This window comes from Cynocephalus volans, chromosome Y (assembly GCF_027409185.1).
Source record: "Cynocephalus volans isolate mCynVol1 chromosome Y, mCynVol1.pri, whole genome shotgun sequence".
NCBI classification, from domain to species: Eukaryota; Metazoa; Chordata; class Mammalia; order Dermoptera; family Cynocephalidae; genus Cynocephalus; species Cynocephalus volans.
In genome coordinates, this window is record NC_084479.1 from 1,919,658 (window position 1) to 1,941,708 (window position 22,051).

Genomic DNA, 22,051 nt, shown 5'->3' on the forward strand with positions numbered 1-22,051 from the left:
TAAAACAAACTCAATGATACTACTTTTGGAATTAAGTCTACATTTTATGTAATACATGTGTTAAAACAGCTCACACAGAAGTTGAACTTGAATACAAAATGTATCGTTGAAACCTAAATCTCATGATTATTTTTTATGTGATTCGACATCGTCTTGTATTAAACTTCTATGTAAGTCATCTGGTGCCTTGCTACTCAAAGTGTGGTCAGTGGGCTAGCGACAGCAGGCCTCACCTGCCAGCTGTTAGAAATGCAGACTCTTGGGCAACAAGATTCCCAGATGCTTCCCCAGCACATTACGATTTGGGAACCAGTCATCTAGTAAAGTCTCCCCCACAATTTAAGAATCTTCTATGAGAACCCTGGCAGGTCAAAGTAACTTACTCTCTGTCTGAACACCTCCAACTTCTAGGCGAATGTCAGGTTCTAGCTCACAAGTGTTGTAAGACAATACTCCTACAACAATTGTAAGACAATCATTTTTAACCAGTGATCACTGTTAAGCCATCAGGAGAGAGACAACTCATATCTAATGCTGTTTTATTTGGGGCTTTGTAGAATATCTCGTACAGCATCACTATTACACCACCACCACTAGATGTGCTTATGAAATTCCAATTGGGGAACTCACCAGTAGATGCCCTCTATCTTTCTACTAGGAAGTGGCCTCTGCTCTCCAAATCTAGTATTCTCCTCAGGACCAGAAGGAACGAGTGTGGTCCACATGAGAGACCTTCACCTATTTGAAGAGAATCAGCGTATTCCCCAAACCTTCACTTCCCAACATGATCTGGCCTAGGTTTTCTTCACTATCCTGGACTTTGAAAGCATCATGAGTGAATGCAATCTTCCAGTGTAGCTTCACTAGCACAAAGAGGACAAGTATCTTTTTAAAAAAATACTTTGTTTTTCAGAGCAGTTTTAGGTTCACAGCAAAGTTGAGAGGAAGGTTACAGGGATATCCCATATACCCCCTGAACCGCACATGCACGGCCTCCCCCACTGTCATCTCCCACCACAGTGGTCCATTTGTTACAAGTGATGAACCTACACCGACACATCATAATCACTTGAAGTCCAAAGTTTTCATTAGCATTTGCTCCTGTTAGTGTAACTTCCATGGGTTTATATAAATGCATAACAACATGTACCCACGGTAAAGGTATCAGACAGAGTAGTTTCACTACCCTAAAAGTCTGTATTCCATCTGTTCATCCTTCACTCCTGAGAACCACTGATCTTTTTACTGTCTCCATAGTTTTGCCTTTTCTGGAATGTCATATGGTTGGAATCATACAGTATGTAGCCTTTTCAGATTGGCTTCTATCACTTAGAAATATGCATTTAAGTTTCCTCCATGTCTTTTTATGGCTTGACAGTTCATTTCTTTCTAGTGCTAGATAGTATTCCATTGTCTGAATGTACCCCAGTTTATCCATTCACCTACTAAAGAATAAATTGGTTGTTTCAAAGTTCTGGCAATTATTAATAAAGCTGCTATAAACATCCACGTGCAAGTTTTTGAATGGACATAAGTTTTCAGCATCTTTGGGTAAATACCATGTAATGCAACTGCTGGAACATATGGTAAGAGTTTTTTATTTTATTTCTTTTCAAGGTGACCGGTACAGGGATCTTAACCCTTGGCTTGGTGTTGTCAGCACCACGCTCTCCCACATGCGCTAACCGGCCATCCCTATATAGGGATCTGAACCCGTGGCCTTGGTGTTATCAGTACCACACTCTCCCAAATGAGCCATGGGCCGGCCCAATAAGAGTATTCTTAGTTTTGGAAGAAACTACCAAAATGTCTTCCAAAGTGGCTGTACCATTCTAGGGATTTCTGCAATGAAAGACAATTCCTGTTGCTCCCACATCCTCGTCAGCATTTAGTTTTGTCAGTGTTCTGGATTTTGGCCATCCTAATAGGTGTGTCGTGGTGATTCTGGCCATTCTGATAGGTGTGTAGTGGTGTAGGTGTGTAGCCATCTGTATATCTTCTTTGGTGAAGTGTCTGTTTAGGTCTTTGGTCCAGTTTTTAATCAGGTTGGTTTCTTATTTTTAGATTTTAAGAATTCTCTATACTTTTTCTTTCCTTTTAAAGTTTTAATTTTATTTTACTCACTTTTAATTTTATTGTGATAAAATATACGAAACATAGTGTATTTTCATTTACTATGAAACGTAAAATTTAAACTGTACAGTTTAAACTGTACAGTCCAGTGGCGTTATGTGCAATCACACTGCTGTGCAACCATCACCACCGCCCATCTCCAGAACTTTTCCATCATCCAAACTGAAATTCTGTATCTATTAAAAACAACTTCCCACACCCTCTTCCCCTCAGTCTGTTTACCACTATTCTACTTTCTGACTTTATGAATTTGTTGACTATTCTAGGCACTTCATATAAGTGGAACAATATAACATTTGTCTTTTTGAGTCTGGTTTATTTCACTGAGCATAAGGTCTTCAAGGTTCATCCATGCTGTAGCATGTATCAGTACTTTATTCTTTTAAATTTTTATTTCTACATATTTATGGAGTACAGGTGATCTTTTAATACAGGCACATACTGTAAATTAATTCACTTAGGGTAAGTAGCTTCGCTGATGGAGTTTGGATGTGCTGTCCCCTCCAAAGCTCATGTGGAAATCTGATCTCCAATGTGGCAGTGTTGGAAACTGATTGAGTCATGGGTGAATGAATGGATTAATGCTCTCCCTGGGGGAGGAGGGAGTAATGAATGAGTTCTCACTCTATTAGTTCCTGCGAGAGCTTGTTGTTTATAGGACCCTGGCACCGCCCCCCTCTCTCTCGCTTGCTTCCTCTCTCGCCATGTGATCTACTTGTACCCGCCGGCTCCCTGCCACTTTCCGCCATGAGCAGAAGCAGTCTGAGGCCCATGCCAGATGCAGCTGTCCCAGAATCGTAAGCCTAATAAACCTCTCTTCTTTATAAATTGCCCAGTTATAGCAACACAAAACAGACTAAGACAATAAATAGCTTTGTACCTGTTAATCTACCAGTTCCCTCCACCACACTCTCCCCCACCCTCCCTTCCCTCCTGGGCCTCTGGAAACCATTATTCTACTCTCTACTTCTATAAAAATCACATTTTAGCTTCCATACACGTGGTGTTTGTTTTTCTGTGCCTGGCTTACTTCACTTAAAATGACGGTCTCCAGTTCCACCCATGGTGCTGCAAATGACAGGATTTCATTTTGTTTCATAGCTGAATAGTATTCCATTGCGCACATATCCTATAGGGTTTTCTTAATCCGTGCATCTGTTGGTGGGCATTCAGATTGATTCCATCTCTTTGCTATTGTTAATAGTGTTTCAATGAACATGGGAGTGCACATGTCTCTTTGATATATTGGTTTTGTTTCCTTTGGGTATATTGCCCACTAGTGAGATTGCTGGGTCATAAGGTAGTTCAATTTTTAGTTTTCTGAGGAACCTCCAATGTTTTCCAATATGGCTGTACTAATTCACATTCCTACCAATGAGGTAGTTCCTTTTCCCCCACATCCTTACCAGCATTTGTTATTTTTCTCTTTTTGTTAAGAACTATGCTAACTGAAGAAAGATATCTCGTGATTTTAATTTGCATTTCTCTGATGATTAATGATGTTGAGCATTTTTTCATGTGCCTGTTTGCCATTTGTATGTCTTCTTTTGAAAAAGGTCTGTTCAGATTCTTGGGCCATTTTTTAATTTGGTTGTTTTGCTGTTGAGTTACTTATATACTTTGGATATTAGTCCCTTGTCTGATGTGTAGTTTTCAAACACTTTCTCCCATTCTGTACCTTGTCTCTTCACTTTGTTTAGTGTCCTTTGTTGTGCAGAAGCTTTTTAGTTTGATGTAGTCCCATTTATCTATTTTTGCTTTAGTTACCTGTGCCTTTGTAGTCTTGTTCCAAAAAGCACCGCTTACTCCAATTTTGTGTAGCATTTTCTCTGTTTTCTTCTTGTAGTTTCACAGTTTCTGCTCTTAAGGGCTCAGGGTCTCACAAACACATTATGGGTACCTAGGTCTTGCAGTACAGGTTCACACGCTGTAGCAGGGTTAGATATCGACTGCCCACACCAGGATCTGTGGCTGAGGCCCTCCTGACAGCTTGGGCTCCATTAGCTGTGACTCTGACCCTGGCAGGCTGAGAAGCACAGCACTAGCTCGACTCTGGGGGAAAAAAGGTACTCTGGAAGTTTGGACCTGGGGAGCAGAATACTGCTGCAATTTGGGAACCACAGCAAATGGGGCTCAGTTGTCACTCAGTTCCCAGAGGATGAGGCACCTTATAGTGGTGACTCTAGCTCCTGAAACGGAGGGACTCAGCACTATCTCAGTCTTCTGAGGCCAGGTGCAGTGGCAGCAAGAACCCAGAATGGAGGGGTGCAGCTTTTTGGGCTTTGGGGGGAAGGGAGAAGCATAGTGCTGACTTCACTCCCTGGGGGAAGGGTTTCTCAGCAGCTCAGTCTCTAGGTAAAAGTCCAGCTCCAGGGATTAAGAGTACCAGAGTTGTCCAGCCCCTAGAACAAGGTGTCTCAGCTCAGCCACTGCTCTGTTTCCCTGGGATGTGAGGCACTACATCAGCTCAGCCCTGGAATACACAGCTGCTTAGCTCAGCCAAGCAGCTTCTCAACTAAGACAACAATTCCCAAGGGGCAATGCACCCCTTCAGCTCAGTCTCTATAGGTGGACTGGGAGGGGTAGTTTAAGATTCCCCCAAAGGGAGTATGCAGCTTTGCAGCTTTAGTTCTAGCCTGAGGGTGAGGGCACAGCTACCCTCCCCCTGACCCTGGACACCCTCCTGTAGCAGTTCCAGTTCTAAGAAGGTGAAGAAGGCTTCTGAGCCACAGAGGGTGGGGTACAGTGTCATCTCCTTTAGGGGAGTACAACTGTGTAGACTCCAAGCAGCTCCTTCAGCTGGGCTTAATGCCTGTCTATATATTTCAGATTTTTATCGAATATGTCTTTTGCGGGCCGAGCCCATGGCGCACTCAGGAGAGTGCGGCGCTGGGAGCGCAGCGACGCTCCCGCTGCGGGTTCAGATCCTATATAGGAATGGCCGGTGCACTCACTGGCTGAGTGCCGGTCACGGAAAAGGCAAAAAAAAAAAAAAAAAAACATGTCTTTTGCAAATATTTTCTCCAAGTCTGTAGTTTGTCTTTTCATTCCTTTGACAGTTTCTTACACAGCAGAAATTTTTAATTTTAATAAAGTCCAACTTGTCATTTATTTATTTCATGGGGCATACCTTTGGTGTTGTCTAAAAAGACACCACCAAACACCTGCTTGGTGTTCTCTGAGCTTTCTGGATCTGTGGTTTGATGTCTGACATTAAATTCAGGAAATTCTCAGTCCTTGTTTCCGATATGTCTTCTGTTACTTTCTTTCTTCTCTTTCTGGTATTCCCATTATAGATATGTTACACCTTTTGTAGCTCTTCCCACAGTTCCTGAACATTCTATTCTGTTTTTATTCTTTTTTTTTTTCTTTTTATTGAACCAATTGATTATACATATTTTGGGGGTTCAACATTGACATATGTTGATCAGATCAATATTACTAGCATATATATTGTTACAAATCATACTTATTCTTTATACCTCTTGTTCAATCTCTCCCCTTTCCCCTATCCCTCCCCGCTTCCCCCTCTAATTATCCTAGATTTCTTCTCTCTTTCTGAAAAGAGTAATGGTTACTCTGTTGATTTGTTACCTAGATGACCTGTCCAATGCTGAGAGGTGTGTTCAGGTCCCCCAATATTACTGTAGAGCAGATGCTTCTTCTGGTGACAAGTGGGATAAGCTTTGTGGACAGAGGCAGCCTCTTCTTTTCTTTATTCTCTACTGGTGACTCTCCCTGTGTCAATGCACTCCAAAGACTGGCAGACCATCTGCATTGTGGTTGTGGCATCTAGCTGCTTTCATGGCAGCCGTGGTTATTGTGGTGGCTGTAGTGGGCCACCCACACAGAGGTGATGTTTTTAGCATGCTTACCTAGTTGGTGGTGGCGATGGTGGTGTGCCTGGTTGTGGGAGGAGGGTCCGGTTCCCAGATCCACACCTCAGGATCCCGAGCAGGCCCCATGGCACTGGCAGTGTGCCTGGTTGTGGGTGGAGGGTCCCTGTTCTGTTCTTTTTTTTTTTTTTTTTTTTCAGTCTTTTTTCTCTTCACTTTTTAGTTTTGGAGGTTTCTATGGAGATATCTTCAAGCTCAGAGATATCCTTTTCTCAGTCATGTCCAACCTATTAATAAGCCCACCAAAAAAGTTCTTCATGTGTTTTTGATCTGTAGCATTTCTTTATTGTTCTCTTAGAATTTCCATCTATTATGGATTGGAGGCTTAGTCCCCACGGTGAAAGTGTTAAGAGGGTGGGAAATCCTATTATGGTAATTGAGAGGTGGGGCCTTGAAGAGGTGATTAGATTCTGAGGACCATGTCTAGAGGATGGACTAATAAATGTGGTTATAGGCATGGTTCTGAGAGCTTTAACAGAAGAGCATATAAGTTCTCTCTCTCTCAGCCATTTTCTACCATGTGACACCTCTGAATTGGTGTAAAGCCACCACTGAGGACCCTCACCAGATGTGTTCCTTGGACTTTGGGCCTCCCAGCTGGAACTGTAAACAATAAATTTTGTTTTCTTATAAATCATCCAGTTCCAGGTATTTTGTTAAAAGCAACAGAGAGAGACTAACATACCATCTCTCTGCTTACACTGCCCACCTGATCTTTCTGGTTTTCTACCTTTTCCATTAGAGTCCTTAGCTTATTAATCACAGTCATTTTACATTCCTCGTCTGGTAATCCCAAGACCCCTGCCATATTTGAGTCTGGTTTTGATGACAGTTCTGTTTATTCAAACTGTATATTTTGCCTTTTAGTATGTTTTGTACTTTTGTTCTTGATAGTCAAACATGATGTACTGGGCAAAAGGAATTGCTATAAACAGGCCTTTAGCAATGTGGTGGTGAGGTTTGTGGGGAGAAGCATTCTACACTCCTACGATTAGGTCTCAGTCTTTACAAGCTTGTGTCCATGTTCTGTGAACTTCACAAGTGTTTCTCAGTTATTTTTTTCCCCTTAGGTGGAACAGGGTGGCTAGAGTTGACTGGAGTTGGGTATTTCCCTTCCCCCAGAGGAATCAGGCACTAATATAAAACCCCAGAAGGTTAGGCTCTGGTTAAGTAGTTTCACCTGAGGGCAGACCTTAAGAACAATGGAATTCTCTGGCTCTCAGAATGGTTCCTCTCCTCCTCCCCCTGCCTTAAGCATAAGGGGATTTTTCTCTGATATTCACAGTGCCTGGATCCCCTGAAACCAGACTTTTTTCTCTTTTTATCTCTTAGATTTGTCCACACTGAACCTCCAGCAATTCAGAAACTACAGTTTAGGTTTTCCTACCCCAGTAGCACTGGTTCCCCATGGAGGTTTCTGCTCATGGGTTTCTCCTCTGGTAAAATGTGATGCCGTGTATTCAACTGTCTGTCTCTCCAATTTGGGGGCAGCAATTTGACCTGTGACTTTATTCCTCATGAATCTAATAAACTATTGATTTTTCATGTTGTTCAACTTTTTACTTGTTGTTAAGACAGAGTGGCCACTTCCAAGCCTCTACATGCTGAACTGGAAACTGGAAGTCTCACTTTTCTTTTTAGATAATAATTCACTATGAATTCACCTTAAAGTTTTAATACCATGCCTGCTTTGAAATACCTTTCCATAAATACGGAAGGCTTTCATGCTAATAAGATATAAGTAATTTTACATTGAGGGTGGGCATGCTGGAGAATAATTCTGAAGGTTCAGTAATTGAAATAACAATGGAACCAGAACAGCAACACTGTTACTGACCAACATTTATGGAGAAGTCAGTCATTAAAACTGCTTCCTCCTCTATTCCATTCTATAACAAGCCTCTTTCAAATTTACCTTGCCTTTTAAACAGACTTTTTCTTTCTGTAGTACAATGAGTACTGTTTTTCTGTTCCCACCTACTTCTGTTGGTAACAGGCCCCCCTTCCCCTCTTTTCACACCCACAAGAGTGAGTACAAGACCCAGAATAAGCCAATCCAAATTCTCTGACAAGATTTTTTTGAGAGAGGGCAGGAGAAAGTTTTTTGTCCCCTCTAGTCAAAGCCAGCGGTTTACACCTCCAGCTCTGTGGGGAGAGTTGATCTGGGAAAACAAAGCCAATACATACTGAGCAAGAAAGAGCAGCATTCAAGTTCCCAGATTCAGCCATGCGCGAGACCTCCTCCACTCCACCCCATCCCTTTTTACTCCTACTTTCTTTCTTTTTTTGTTTTTTAATCTTAAAGCTATTTGAGTTGGGTTTATGTCATTTGTGGCCAGGAAAGGGTCTTCTCCTTTCCTTATCTCCTGTCTAGAATGTGATATCTGTTAAAAACAGAGAAAAAAGACAAAGACTTTTCAGTATACTATCACACCAGAATTGTGCTATGAGAAGTGGTCAATATTAGCAAGAGAAAAGCTTCTTTTATAGATGTTTCATTCTGAATAACCCAAAGGACCCAAGGCCTTTTATGGAGCTGAAAACTGAATGGAACTGAGTGAATTTCTGAGTGTCTGGAGGCACCATAGAAAGGAGAGGAGGACATGGAAGGGAGACCAGAGAGAAGAGATTGACTAACACACTCAGTAAGAACTCACAGATGACTTGAGAGGCAAAATAAATAACTACTTTCACTATACTCGGGATTAGCTAATAGTAAGACATTCTTTCTGAACTAAACAGTCATCTTTCCCTAACATGAGGGACAGAGGTAAGGGCATATACTTCCAACCATCCTAAAGTATGCTGTATAATAGAAATGTGGTGAAAAAGAAAGAAAAAAAAGGCCAACAGGGAAATGTTGACCATTAGTGGGCCTGGGTTTTATCTTGTGATTTCTTGGCTGTCCATTCTTGCCTCTCCCTGCACTCTCACCACCTCGAGATACTCAGTGAGACCTGTTTCTTCCAAGAACCACCTTGATACAGTTGTTGGTGAAGGTGCAGAGCAAGATCCCTCCACACATTACCTACAATGTTACGAGAGTGCAGGGAACTGCTCCTGCTGGAAGGTGACTTGCATACAGCCTGCGGTTCATTGTGCAAAAATGTTCTTAACTCCAATAGCTTTAATTCTGTTTTCTTTTGTGTATATAGTATGTAGGTAAGAAACACAGATCCATCCTGTAGAGCTAAGGAGACATGATTAACAAAAGAGAAAAGAGAAATGCACAAAATTCCTAATCCTCTAGAGTGACAACCATTGTGCCCATTTTCCTTACTGGAAGAAGATGTCTTCCCCACCCCTAAAGGAGTTATAGAACAAAAGAAGGAATAAGCAGTCAAAGGGCATTGCATTAATTTCCATACAAATGCACATATTTTAAAATCATTTGATAGAATACCTCCACTTCAATGATGTCATCCAACGACCCCAACAAAAGAATTATTTCAGTGTCTTGAACTCTGCAATCAAGCAGCATGTTATGTTTCTCTAATCGTTTCTCTTCCAGAGAAGTCTGAATGGTTACAACTTCTTTTTGCAACTTTCCCACTTCCCTATAAATACACAGATATGAAAGTGATTTTACTCATTGTGTAAAGTACCACCAAGGAAGAAAAATGTATGTTATAAACTTCCATGACGAAATATTTTTTCCTGTTAGTGCTATAAGCTCTAGAGTTCTCTCATTGATGCTACTAATTTACAAATTAACACTCCCGCAAAAGGCCATGAATGTAATTAGTTAATCCAAGGGAACATTTTTCAATAATAAGCATTACTGCTTTAATCAGGGTTAACAAATATACAGTGCTTTCCTAGTTACTTTATTTTTAAATCTGTATAATTTTTCAAGCTGCATTTTTCCCTTAAATATAAGCTCTACATTTTAGAATCTCAAACCAAGACAAAACGTCTCTTAGCAAGAAAAATGTCTTACCAAGTTAGTTATTACACACCTACTAATCTGAAGTTTTTTTACCACCACCACCATTAATGTAAGGCCTTCTATCTGAAAGTAAGGGCTTCGGTTTTACCAGCTGAAACAATGTGGGATTTTAAAGGGACCTAGAAAGAGGACAGCGTGGAGGAGAGCGAGGGAGGGAGGAAGAAGGAAGGAAGGACTATGGTTTTCAAGAATAGGAAAACGAACAAATGAGTTTCTTTAAACTAAATACAAGAGTAAAAGAATCAAGAGTAAACAGACTTTAATTCTACTCAAGAATCTTAGACAAAGAACTTTCTGAAACACTGAAGATCTTTGGACAGTGAGGAAAATTGTAAAATGCCAAGAAGCTGAGCAAAAACAGAGAGTTCATTTCATCTGATCACTTATGGTTGTGTCCATCCTACAGGAAAGCAGATGTCATTCTGGTATGACATGCCAGCCAATTCAAAGCATTGTCACAATCATGGCTAATGTATGTTCATCGTGTTCCAGGTACTATTCTAAGTGCTATATGAATATTAACTCACTTAATCCTCACAGCATTCTATAAGGTAGGCACTATTATTATCCCATTTTACTGATGAGGAAAGTAAGGCATAGTATGTTAAGTAGCAAAGCTGGGACATGACACCAGGCAGTGTGGCTCTACATTCTACTCTCTGACGCTGTATGCTATGTTGCACAGACTACAGGGAATCTCTGTACCACAAGAAGATACCAGTATCAAGAAGGATTTAAGGTAAGGGACTCTATACAGGTTCATGTTTTCATCCACCAAAAAGAATCATTTACTCTAAACAACTAACTACCTCTCTTGGTTTTCCCCCAAATTAGAATGTTTGGGCTGGCTGGTCAGCTCAGTTAGTTAGAGCATGGTGTTATAACACCAAAGGCCTTGGATCCATTCCAGCCAGATGCAAACAAACAAACAAACAAAAAAACAACTCACAATATTTGAAATTTCAAATTGATGGTATACATGTTTAGAACTCTAGTTAGGTCTTTGCAATTGATGAATTCTTAATTACCTATCAACAGCCAAAAACTTCTTCCGTTCCTCTTCAAGTTGAGTTTGAACTTTGTCAATGTTGGACTTCTGAGTGACCAATATGTCTTTAAGTTGCTGCCGCTTTGCCGTGACTTCATCCACGATTTGCAGACAGTTTTCTTCAGTCTGAATGGAGAGGATTTGCACTGTAGATTTACCATCTTTTATGTGAGTAAGGTCAATAAATTACCTTATTACTAATAAAACCAAACCATTCGTTCCATGATAAGTCTCTTTATTCTGTGTGCTGCTCGAACCTCTATCATAGATTGTGACACACTCTCATTCTATGCTTTTGGAACCTGGTAATCACTACCTGCCTTCATCCTTCATTTGGATTCATTCCTCAGCTCACTGCCATTTGACTTCTGTTCCCATTGTCCAGTGAAAGTGGTCTTGCTACTATGACCTCTAATACGAAATTAAACAGACATTTTCCTGACTGTGCCTTTTTGACAGTCTTCATCACATCCTCCCTCCTGAAACTCTGGGGCTTCTATGATAACACCTCTTCTGACTCTCCTCATAACCTAACTGGTCACCTTCCAGAATCCCATCGTTGTCCCACGGCTCTTCACTACCTACCCTCCCTGCCTGGGGTTCTCAACCACTCCCGTATGGTTTCAATCTACTCTCATAACCAGCAACTCCCAAATCTGTATCTCCAGCCTAGACTTCACCCCTTATGTACGTACTCTTTAACTACCTGCTGGAAATTGCCATCTGGATGTTACAAAGGCAATTCAAGCTCCAAGGGTCCAGAATTTTCTCTCCTTAACCTGATCCTACCATCACCAATCATCCAGGTTAGAACTTAGCAGTCATTGGTAGCATCCCCTTTGCCCTCCCTCCCACTTCAATATCCAATAATTCATGAAGCTCTGCTGATTTTAAGGATTTCTCAAATCTGCACCCCACTCCTTCTATCACTATTAGGACACTTCAGGAGCTCAACATGTTTATTCAAGGAAGGATGTTATAATTTCAATAGAGAGGCACTTCAGCCACCCATTATTACCTTCTTTAGGTTATCAATGTCTTCTCTACCTTTCTGGATAGTTTCTTTTAATGTGTTGGTCTTTTGCAGTTTCTCCTTAAGCTGATTGCGACTATATTCCAGCTGAATATTAAGCCGAGTTTTTTGCTTTTCAAATTCTAGTCTAGTATGATAAAGTCAAGCATTGTAAGTGGTAAGCAGAGTACAGTGATTTTTTAACTTTTTCATATGGAATTTTCAAAACAATACAAAACTGGGAGGAATACTATAATGAACCCCCTTGTAGCTCTCACTCAACTTTAATAATTATCAATTCTTGGTCAATCTTGTTTCATCTTTAACTACACTCACTGCCCCTTCCCACCAGGCCTCATGTAATTTCAAATCTGTAAATATTTTCATATGTATCTCTGAAAGTGAAATGAATTTTAATTCATAACCATAAACTATTACAGATAAAAAAGACAATAATCACCCAGAGTCACAGAAAAAAAGAAAAAAAAAAAAAAAAAAAAAAAAACAAGGGATATTAGAGAGTATTTTGAACAGAATGAAAATAAAAATACAACATACCAAAATTTGTGGGATACGGCCTAAACAGTATTTACAGGGAAATACATAGCTTGAAATGCTTATGTTAGAAGAGAGATCTAAAATACATAACGTAAACTTTCATCTTAAAAAGCCAGAAAAGGAGTAAATTAAAACAAAATAAATAGAAGGAAGGAAACATTCAACAGCAGAAATCAATAGCATAGAAACAGACAAACCACAGAGAAATCAATAAGACCACAACCTGTTCTTATAAAGGATCAATAAAACTGATACACTTCTAAGCTAGATATTAGGAAGAGAGGACAAATCACCAATATCAGAAATGAAAGCACATCAGTATAGACCTTGAAGACTTTAAAAAGGTTAGAAAATATTGTGAATAACTTCGTTAATAAATTTGACAACTCATAAAATGCACAAATTCCTTGAAAAACACAAACTAGCAAAGCTCACCAATGGAAAAAAATAATAACTGGAACTGTACTATGTCTTATTAAGGAAACTGAAAATTAGTAATTAAAAAGCTTTCTGGTATTGCCTGTACTATATTGTTTATTTCTTTAAATCATTCACTTTTAAAATTCAAGAAATCTTATTTTTAACAGGAGATTTTCATTTATTATTATTAATGGAATGTTTAGTTTTAAAAGAAAACATTTTTTGTTATAAATGAAAAACAGTATATCATTTGACATAAATTGGAAATGCTAGTAAAATTAAAAGCTGTAAAAAGCAAACCAAACCACAAGCCTTCCCACAAAAACGGTGAATGGCTTTGGTTGCCTCATTGGCAAATTTTACCAAACGTTTAGGGAAGAAACAATACCAATTCCATACAAACTCCTCCAGAAAAAAGAAGAGGAGAGAACAGTTCCCAGCTCATTTTATGGGTCTGGCATTACAATGATACCAAAACATGACAAAGACATTATAAGAAAACTACAGATCAGTGCACTCATAAACGTAGATGTAAAAATACATAACTAAATTTGAACAAGTCAAACCCAAAAAACATATGAAAAAGATCATGACCAATTTGGTTCACCCCAGGTATGGAAAGTGGATTAATATTCCAAAATCAATCAATATAATGTACTATTATATGTATTTACTATTAATAAACTAAAAAAAACCCCAACCCAACCATACAATCATCTCAATAGATACCAGAAAAAGTATTTGACAAAATTCACTCATTTATGATAAAAAATGTCTATAAAGTAAGAATGGAAGATAGCTTCCTTAATCTGATAAAGGGCATTCTGAAGTTCATATACCTAATCATGAAAGACTGAACGCTTTTCCGCTAAGACTGGGAATGAGGCGGGATGTCTGTTCACACCACTTTTATTCAACATTGTACTAGAGTCCTAGCAAGTACAATTAGGCAAGAAAAAGAAATAAAAGATATACTAACTGGAAAGGCAGAAATAAAACTTTTTCTTCACTGACAATGTAACTATGTAGAAAATCCTAAGGATCCACAAAAGAGCTACCAGAAATAATAAATAAATTTAGCAAGATTTCAGGATACAAATTCAAATAACAAAAACCAATTTTATTTCAATATACTACCAACAAACAGTTTTAAGTTGAAAATTTAATCCTCAGTGCCTAGAAGGGTGCCCGGCAGATGTTTATGTGTACCTTTCTGAATTTTGGCATCAATATTTTGTTTATTTCAGAAAAAAATGCTTTTCTTCCTCTTCTACACATTGAAACAGTTCAAATATTGAACATTTGTTTAAACATTAAACACTGAGGTTACCCGTGCCCTTAAATTTTGCTGGGATGATTCATCTTTGAAACCATATGTGCTTGGTGCATGTGGGGATGGGGTGGGAAGGAAGCATTTTTACTTTATTTTCCTATGGTAACTGGCATCCTTAGATTTTTCTATCTTGTTTTGGGTAACTTCTGGTAATACGTTATTGAAAATTATCAATTTTATCTGCATGTACGGATATTTACAGACAACAAAGCAAATTAGTGTTACATTATTCTTTTAATAACCAGTACATGTGTAATTATGCCCCCATTCTCTGATTTTGTATATCTGTGCTTTCTTTTAAAAATTATGGAATGAAAGAATTAGATCTCTGTATAATATGAATTTTTACTAGCTATTTCTGGAGGAACTAAAATAAAAACTACCTCAGGCATAATTCCTGTAAATTTTGAAATAATAGTTATTACTTTTACATGCATGTAAGTTGCTTACCAACATCTTAATAAAAATACCTTTTTAGATCAATTTCTTGTTGCCATTTAACATGTTTGTTTTCAAATTCACGAATATTTTCCACACCAATTTCTTCACAGAAGTGTTGAAAAATATCATCTTCTACCTTTTAAATTATTTTAAAACAGGTTTAACAATTAATTTTAGGAAACATATAGACAAATGCTTAAATATAAATTTTTCCCTCTTATATTTTTGTGGATTAGGTCAAAAACTAATTCTACCAAACATTACTGTAGTCTGAGGAGTCAGTGCTTTCTCTTCCTTTAACTCCACAATCTATGTCCATCTTATTTTCAAATTTCTTATTCAGAAAAACAATAAAGAAAGCTTGCAATTGGCCTTACTAAGTGTTTTGGCTTTATGAAGTGTTTAATATAAAATCGGAAAGATTTAGTCATTTACTTTAGTCATACCAAAATATAACATTCTATGTAAACAGAGAAAACATTCTTTCATATGAGTAATACTACAGCATCTTAGACAGTATAAAAACAAGAGGAATAGAGCATAGATTTAAGAACCAAAGATTTGGAATGGGCCTGCTGATGACACCAAGGCCATGGGTTCAGATCCCATATAGGGATGGCCGGTTGGCTCATCTGGGAGAGCGTGGTGCTGACAACACCAAGTCAAGGGATAAGATCCCATTACCGGTTATCTTTTTGGGGAAGAAAAAAAAAAAAAAAGATTTGGAAAAATTAAATGAGCTAAATCCAACAAAATAAAATTTAAATCAAATATTTTTAAAGCCCTGCATGTAAGTATAATTGTAGGATGAGAGAGACCTGTCTTAACAGAAGGACAAGTTAAAAACTTTTAGATTTTAGTTGAATGTACATTAAATATAAATGTGATAAGATTGATGCAGTAGATCGATCCAATTAGCACAAGTAGATAATCCAAATCATGGAAAGTTATATACACAGCGTTATATACATAATACTCTGTACTGATCAGAAAATATTTTGACATGCTCTGTTCTGGGCATTGGCAAACAACAGAGCATCCAGAGGATGATTACCAGAACTGGCCTTAAATCCATGGTGATGTGAAATGATAAAAGAAATTAGGGATATTTAACCTGGAAAAGAGATAATTAATGAGCTACATGAGTCTGGTTTCAAATCATGGGATAAAAATCAGAACTAAAAGCAATGGATGGAAGTTACAGAGTGATGATGTGACAAATAACTCTTGGAGGATCAGAGATACCCAACAGTGGAATAAGTTAAATCAGAAATTTCCTGACACTTTATAAGCAGAGGCTAGATAACCAAATCTTTCTTGCCCCGAGAACCAAGCACCATGCCTGGCATCTAACAGGTGTTAGAAAAAAATAACTGTTGAGTAAATGAGGAACCTTAAAAGTTAACGTAAATGTCAGTTCTCTACCGCCTGGTGTCAAGGACAGTGGGATAAAGGAAGAGACTAATTTTTACAATGGGCAAGGAGAGGTTGGATAGAAGGGAGTGTGCACTGGTCATTGTCTCTTGAGATGGGCAATAGTGGTTCTCAAAAGATCCAAGGAAACTAATTTGGCAAAGCAATAAAACTTAGCTTACGTGTTGTTTCTGATAGGGCACTGTTAACTATCATCCTTTGCTTTAGCACATATTCAAGAAGTCCTAAATCTGGTATCTGGTCTACAACTATATTCTATATGCCTGTCAGTAATAAATATAATATTTATGACCTTATCAATCTTTTCTTGAAGTTCTTTAATACTTTGTTGTTCTTTGATTCCTTCGCTCAGCATAGAACACTGAGGCTCAATATTTAGTAGATCACTTTGTAGCTGAGATTGTTCCTAATAACAAAAGAGAAAACATTTTTTAACGTGGCCATTTTAGTTTTATATAGTAAAGCCAAAAACATGATAGCTGTCTCTTAGAATAAAAGAGGAATCCATGAGTTAAGATGAATTCAAGTACAGTTGGATAACAAGATTAAGTACCATAAAAATAATTAAAGGACTATAATATTACCTCAATTATAAGGTCAGGAATCTAAAAACTACATGATGCTATCTATATAATTCCTGAAACTCTGCTCTAGTTCTAATTTCCATCAAATTTTGCATAAGTCTGTAGTACCTGGTAAAAGGCAGCAAGGTGCTTCTTTTTAATCATCTCTAGTTCACGCTGTGAATATTTGAGTCGTGTTTGAGTTCCTTGTATGAGAGACTGTATTTGTTTCAAATCTGTTTCCTTGCGGAGTGTCTTCATTAAATCCTAAGAAGACAAATATAAGAACATTTTACAGTAGAAAAGCACTTTCACTTTTTCAAAGTAATAATTCATTGATTTTTTACATACAACCCCCCTCCTTCTGATAAGAGACCTGGCATTTAAGTACATTAGCCATCTGGAGTAACCAAGATGCCATACAAACTTTTCGAAAAACTAACATGCTTTCCAACAGGAAAGGACTAGGTATGAAAGATGAAGAACGGGGAGTGGACGTGTTGCCCTCAACACAGAGAAATGGCATCGGCAGGATCGCGTGACTCACTGCCTCACTTTCCAGGCATCCTTGTCTTTCTGCTTGCCTCCCCTATTCCCTTCTCCCTTCACTCACCTTATCACTAAAACAAATTAACTCCCTCGTATATGTTCTGTATTTTTACTCCAAGTCCTTGTGACATACAAGTACACGATGTGTATATATATATTCACCTATATATGTAGGTTTTTCAGGCTTGTTTTGCAAATTTGGAATCATACGTGTGCTATTCTGCATTTTGCTTTTCTCACTCAATTACTCACAAAAGGCAGCTGATAAAGCTCTAACTTCATTCTTCCAATGGCTGCATATTCTTCCAGAGTGTGACTGTACCAAAATTGTTCAATTACTCTCTTACTAATGGGCATTTGCTTTGTCTCCAGGTTTCTGCCACCAGAAACAATACTACAACATACCTGGATGTATAACCCTCAAGGTCTGGTGTTTTTATTTCCATGCAATAAATTCCCTGGATGAAATTCATGGATCAAAAGTTTTTTTTGTTGTTGTTGTTGTTTTTAAGATGACCTCTAAAGGGATCTTAGCCCTTGGCTTGGTGTTGTCAGCACCACGCTCTCCCAAGTGAGCTAACCGGCCATCCCTATATAGGATCCGAACCCGTGGCCTTGGTGTTATCAGCACCGCACTCTCCCGAGTGAGCCACGGGCCATCCCTAGTACTCACATTTTTATTTTAATAGCTGATACTGAATTGCTTTCCCCAAAACTGTAACAATTCACGTTTCTATAGATAATGTGAGTAACTCTTTTCCTTACATCTCCACCGGCAATAAGAATTTTATATATATATTTATTTTTCCATGTCTTATTGATAGGCATAAAGTAAACTTAATTTGTTTTCCCCTGAGTACTGTATTCCATATCAAACATTTCTTCATGTTTACTGGCCATATAGATGTCTTCTTTCATTGAACTATCAAACCCTATCCCTTGCCCAGGTGTTTCTATCACAATGCCTTTTTCATGTCAATTTGCAAAGAGTTCTTTAATAGGATACAGCCTATGTTCTTCATTTAAAACTTGTGTACATTTTAAAACCAGGCAAATTGTACACAATTTGATCGCATTAAAATTCAAAACTTCTAGGGCCCAGCCCGTGGCTCACTCGGGAGAGTGTGGTGCTGATAACACCAAGGCCACGGGTTCAGATCCTATACAGGGATAGCCGGTTAGCTCACTGGCTGAGTGTGGTGCTGACAACACCAAGCCAAGGGTTAAGATCCCCTTACCAGTCATCTTTTTAAAAATAAAAATAAAAATTATTTTACATGCATTTTTTAATCCATCTAGAATTTATGTGTGTCATAATATGGGGCACAAAATTACTTTCTCTAGATGTGCCAATAACATTAAATAATCTATCCTTTTACCTCTGAACTGAAATGTCATCTCTGTTACATACGAAACTGTCAGATATACTGGGCTCTATTTCTGGAATTCCTAGTTTTACTAATCTGTCCATTTCTATGCCAATACTACGTCAACTAGATTAAAATCGTTTCTCAGAGTATTCTGTGTGCTGGCAGGGGAAGTCCTACCTCACTCTCTTTTATTATATACATTTTTTTACTAGTCTCAAGAAAATTCATATGTAAGAACTGAAGATCATCTTATCAATTAAAAAATCCTTGGTACTATTTTTAATTAAAATTGCATTCAAATTATATATTGAAGGTCTTCTAACCTATGAATACAGCATGTCTTTCAGTTGTTTTATGTCTTTCAATAAGATATAGTTTTCTTTTTAAATTAAAAAATTTTTTTTCATTGTACATGTTTATGGGATAGTTTGTTGTTTCAATACATGCATATACTGTACAATGACCTAATCAGAATAGTTAGCATATCTACCACCTAAACGTTTATTATTTCTTTGTGGTTATAACATTCAAGATCCTCTTTTCTGGCTGTCTTGAGATATACTATACAACATTATTGGCTATTGCCACCCTAGGGCACCAGAACTTATTCTTCCTATCTAACTGTAACTTTGTACCTGTCTACCAACCTTTCCCCAGTCCCCTGCCCCCTCTCTTTGGTAACCACTATTCTACTCTCTATTTCTCTCTCTCTCTCTCTTTTTTTTTTAAAGATGACCAGTAAGGGGATCTTAACCCTTGGCTTAGTGTTGTCAGCACCACCCTCAGCCAGTGAGCGAACCAGCCATCCCTATATAGGATCCGAACCCGTAGCCTTGGTGTTATCAGCACCACACTCTCACAAGTGAGCCACAGGCCAGCCCTTCTATTTCTCTTCTTTTGTCTTTTTTATTTTTCTTAATTGACCCATGATAATTGCTTATATTTATGGAGTTACTGTGCCTTCACATTTACATTTATTCCTATTGGGAGCAGAATATTTTTTCCCTTTTTAAATGCAAAAATATAAACTATGCCTTTATATTCATAAGGGAAGTCAGTCGTTAGTTTTGTTTTTTGTTCTCTCTTTATATTTAATATTAAAGTTATACTATCTTTGTAAAATGAACTGGGAAGTTTCCATATTTTTCATGGGTTAGAATGGTCTACATAAAATTAGAATTATATCACATAGACCTCAGCCAGCTATAAACTCAGTCTTTTTTAAAAAAAATTTGTGGTAAAATACCCATAAAATTTACTATCTTCACCATTTTTAAGTCTACAGTTTAGTGTTAAACTATTGAATGTCATGCAGTAATCTCCAGAAATCTTCATTTGGTAAAACTGAAACTCTGAGTCCATTAAACTACTCATTCTCCATTCCCCCAGCCCACTGTACTCACATGTACATACCACATTTTTATCCATTCATCCAGTGATGGACACTTGGCTTGCTCCTACCTTTTAGCTATTGTGAATAATGCTGCTGTGAACATGGGTGTACAAATATCCCTGTGACCCTGCTTCCAATTCTTTTGGGTAGACACCCCAAAGTAGAATTGCTGGATCATTCTATTTTTGAGGAACCACCATACTATTTTCCAGAGCAGCTGCACCATTTTATATTCTTTAAGTCTTTTTTCAGTGGTAGATCACCCAACTATCAGTGGCTTTAAATATATTGTTTTTTTCTTTCCTCCACACAAAAGCAGTGTAGGGTGATGCAGTTGCTCAACAATAGCACCAACTCTAAGTTTCTTAGTACAATGGCTTTTATCTCATGCCTGTTTTTCTCTTGGTGCAAGATTGCTGCTGCAGCTCCAGGGCTCTTAACTGTGTTCTAGGCAAGTAGAAGAAAATGCAAAAAGTAACACTAACACTTCCATTTATATCTCATTGGCCAAAAATGTCACATGGCCACCCCTTGCCACAAGAAAACTTGGGAAATCAACTTGTCTTGTTTTTAATGATTCTACAATAGAGGCAGGTAAGGAAGGAAGAAATTGTGGATGGGGAATGGGCCAGCCAATTTCACTAATGCCTGCTACTGTGTCAAATGTCCCACATTTTTTCTGTCCAATCTTGGTAATTAATATTTTCTGAAAATAATTTCTTTCAGATTTTGTTTTTTAAACTATATAGTTATTTGCATCTAAGATTCTTTAAAGTTTTTTAATTTTCTCATTCCTGATCACATATGTTTGCTTCTACCTTTTCTTTCCTTCATTAGGGTTTCAGAGTTTATCTATTTTATTAGTTGTTCAAAGGAACCAGCTTTTAGATTCATTTGTCCCTTTTCTGAGTTGTGATCACCACGCTCAGCCAGTGAGCTAACCGGCCATCCCTCCTTTTCTGAGTTGTAATTAATTTCAGCTTTGAAAAATAATTCCCTTTTATAGTCTTGTTATTTTGTGGTTGTTCTAATTTCTCAAGGTGAGTAATAAGTTCTCTTGTATTTCATCTTTCTTCTTTAATAGTTAAGACATTTTACTCTTGATGTAGCTTTCACTGTGTCTCAAAAATAATGGTAAGGGGACGGCCCGTGGCTCACTCGGGAGAGTGCGGTGCTTATAACACCAAGGCCATGGGTTCGGATCCCATATACGGATGGCCAGTTAGCTCACTGGGTGAGAGTGGTGCTGACAACACCAAGCCAAGGGTTAAGATCCCCTTACTGGTCATCTTTAAAAAAAAAAAAAAAATTAAAAGAACAAAAAAAATAATAATGGTAGGAAGTATGTTCATCATTTTCTAGACATTTTATAATTTGCCTCGTACACTTAATTTCTACGTAGGCAAAGACTTTTTTGGTCACTATTTCTAATTTCATGAAATTATGATCAAGGTGACCTATAAAAATGTCTTCTTTTGAGGTTTCCATTGTGATCAGCATATGATCAGTTTCTGTAAGTGTTTCGTGGATATTGTTAGTAATTCTTCACATTTATTGAGCACTTGTCATGATTCTTCACAGCTTACACCTTTTAACCTACTTCATCCCCTTAACAATGTTATGAAATAGGTATATTATTATTCCCATTCTATTGATAAGGAAACTAAAGCATAAAAGCATGCAAGTGACTTAAGAGTCATACTACTAAAATGTTTCACTATAAGTTTCATCTTTATTAAGAAGTATTCTCATTTTAAATATTTAGGTGCTACGTGCTATAAACAGGTTTATAATGGAGAGCTTTGTTTCTTATCACATAACATCTCCTTTGTTCAATTCATTTAATAAATATTTATTGAAAGCGCACCATACGACACAAAGATTTTTAACTTTAAAGTTCACGTTGTCTGATATTCACTCCTTTTTTGTTTGTTTGTTTGCATTTGTCATGT

The 22,051-nt window shown here is 37.9% G+C and overlaps 1 protein-coding gene across 1 annotated transcript in view; it reads right to left on the reverse strand.

Annotated features, from left to right (window-relative positions):
* The window catches only part of LOC134368952 (structural maintenance of chromosomes protein 1B-like), an 80,308-nt gene that overhangs the window by 11,651 nt on the left and 46,606 nt on the right, over positions 1–22,051 (reverse strand). Inside the window, exons 13-18 of the mRNA XM_063085190.1 lie at positions 16,917–17,054; positions 16,517–16,630; positions 14,820–14,926; positions 12,045–12,186; positions 11,007–11,152; positions 9,433–9,586 (exon numbers count right to left, since the gene is read on the reverse strand). Of these exons, the coding sequence (XP_062941260.1) occupies positions 9,433–9,586; positions 11,007–11,152; positions 12,045–12,186; positions 14,820–14,926; positions 16,517–16,630; positions 16,917–17,054 (801 nt within the window). The remainder of the gene's footprint in view (positions 1–9,432; positions 9,587–11,006; positions 11,153–12,044; positions 12,187–14,819; positions 14,927–16,516; positions 16,631–16,916; positions 17,055–22,051) is intronic.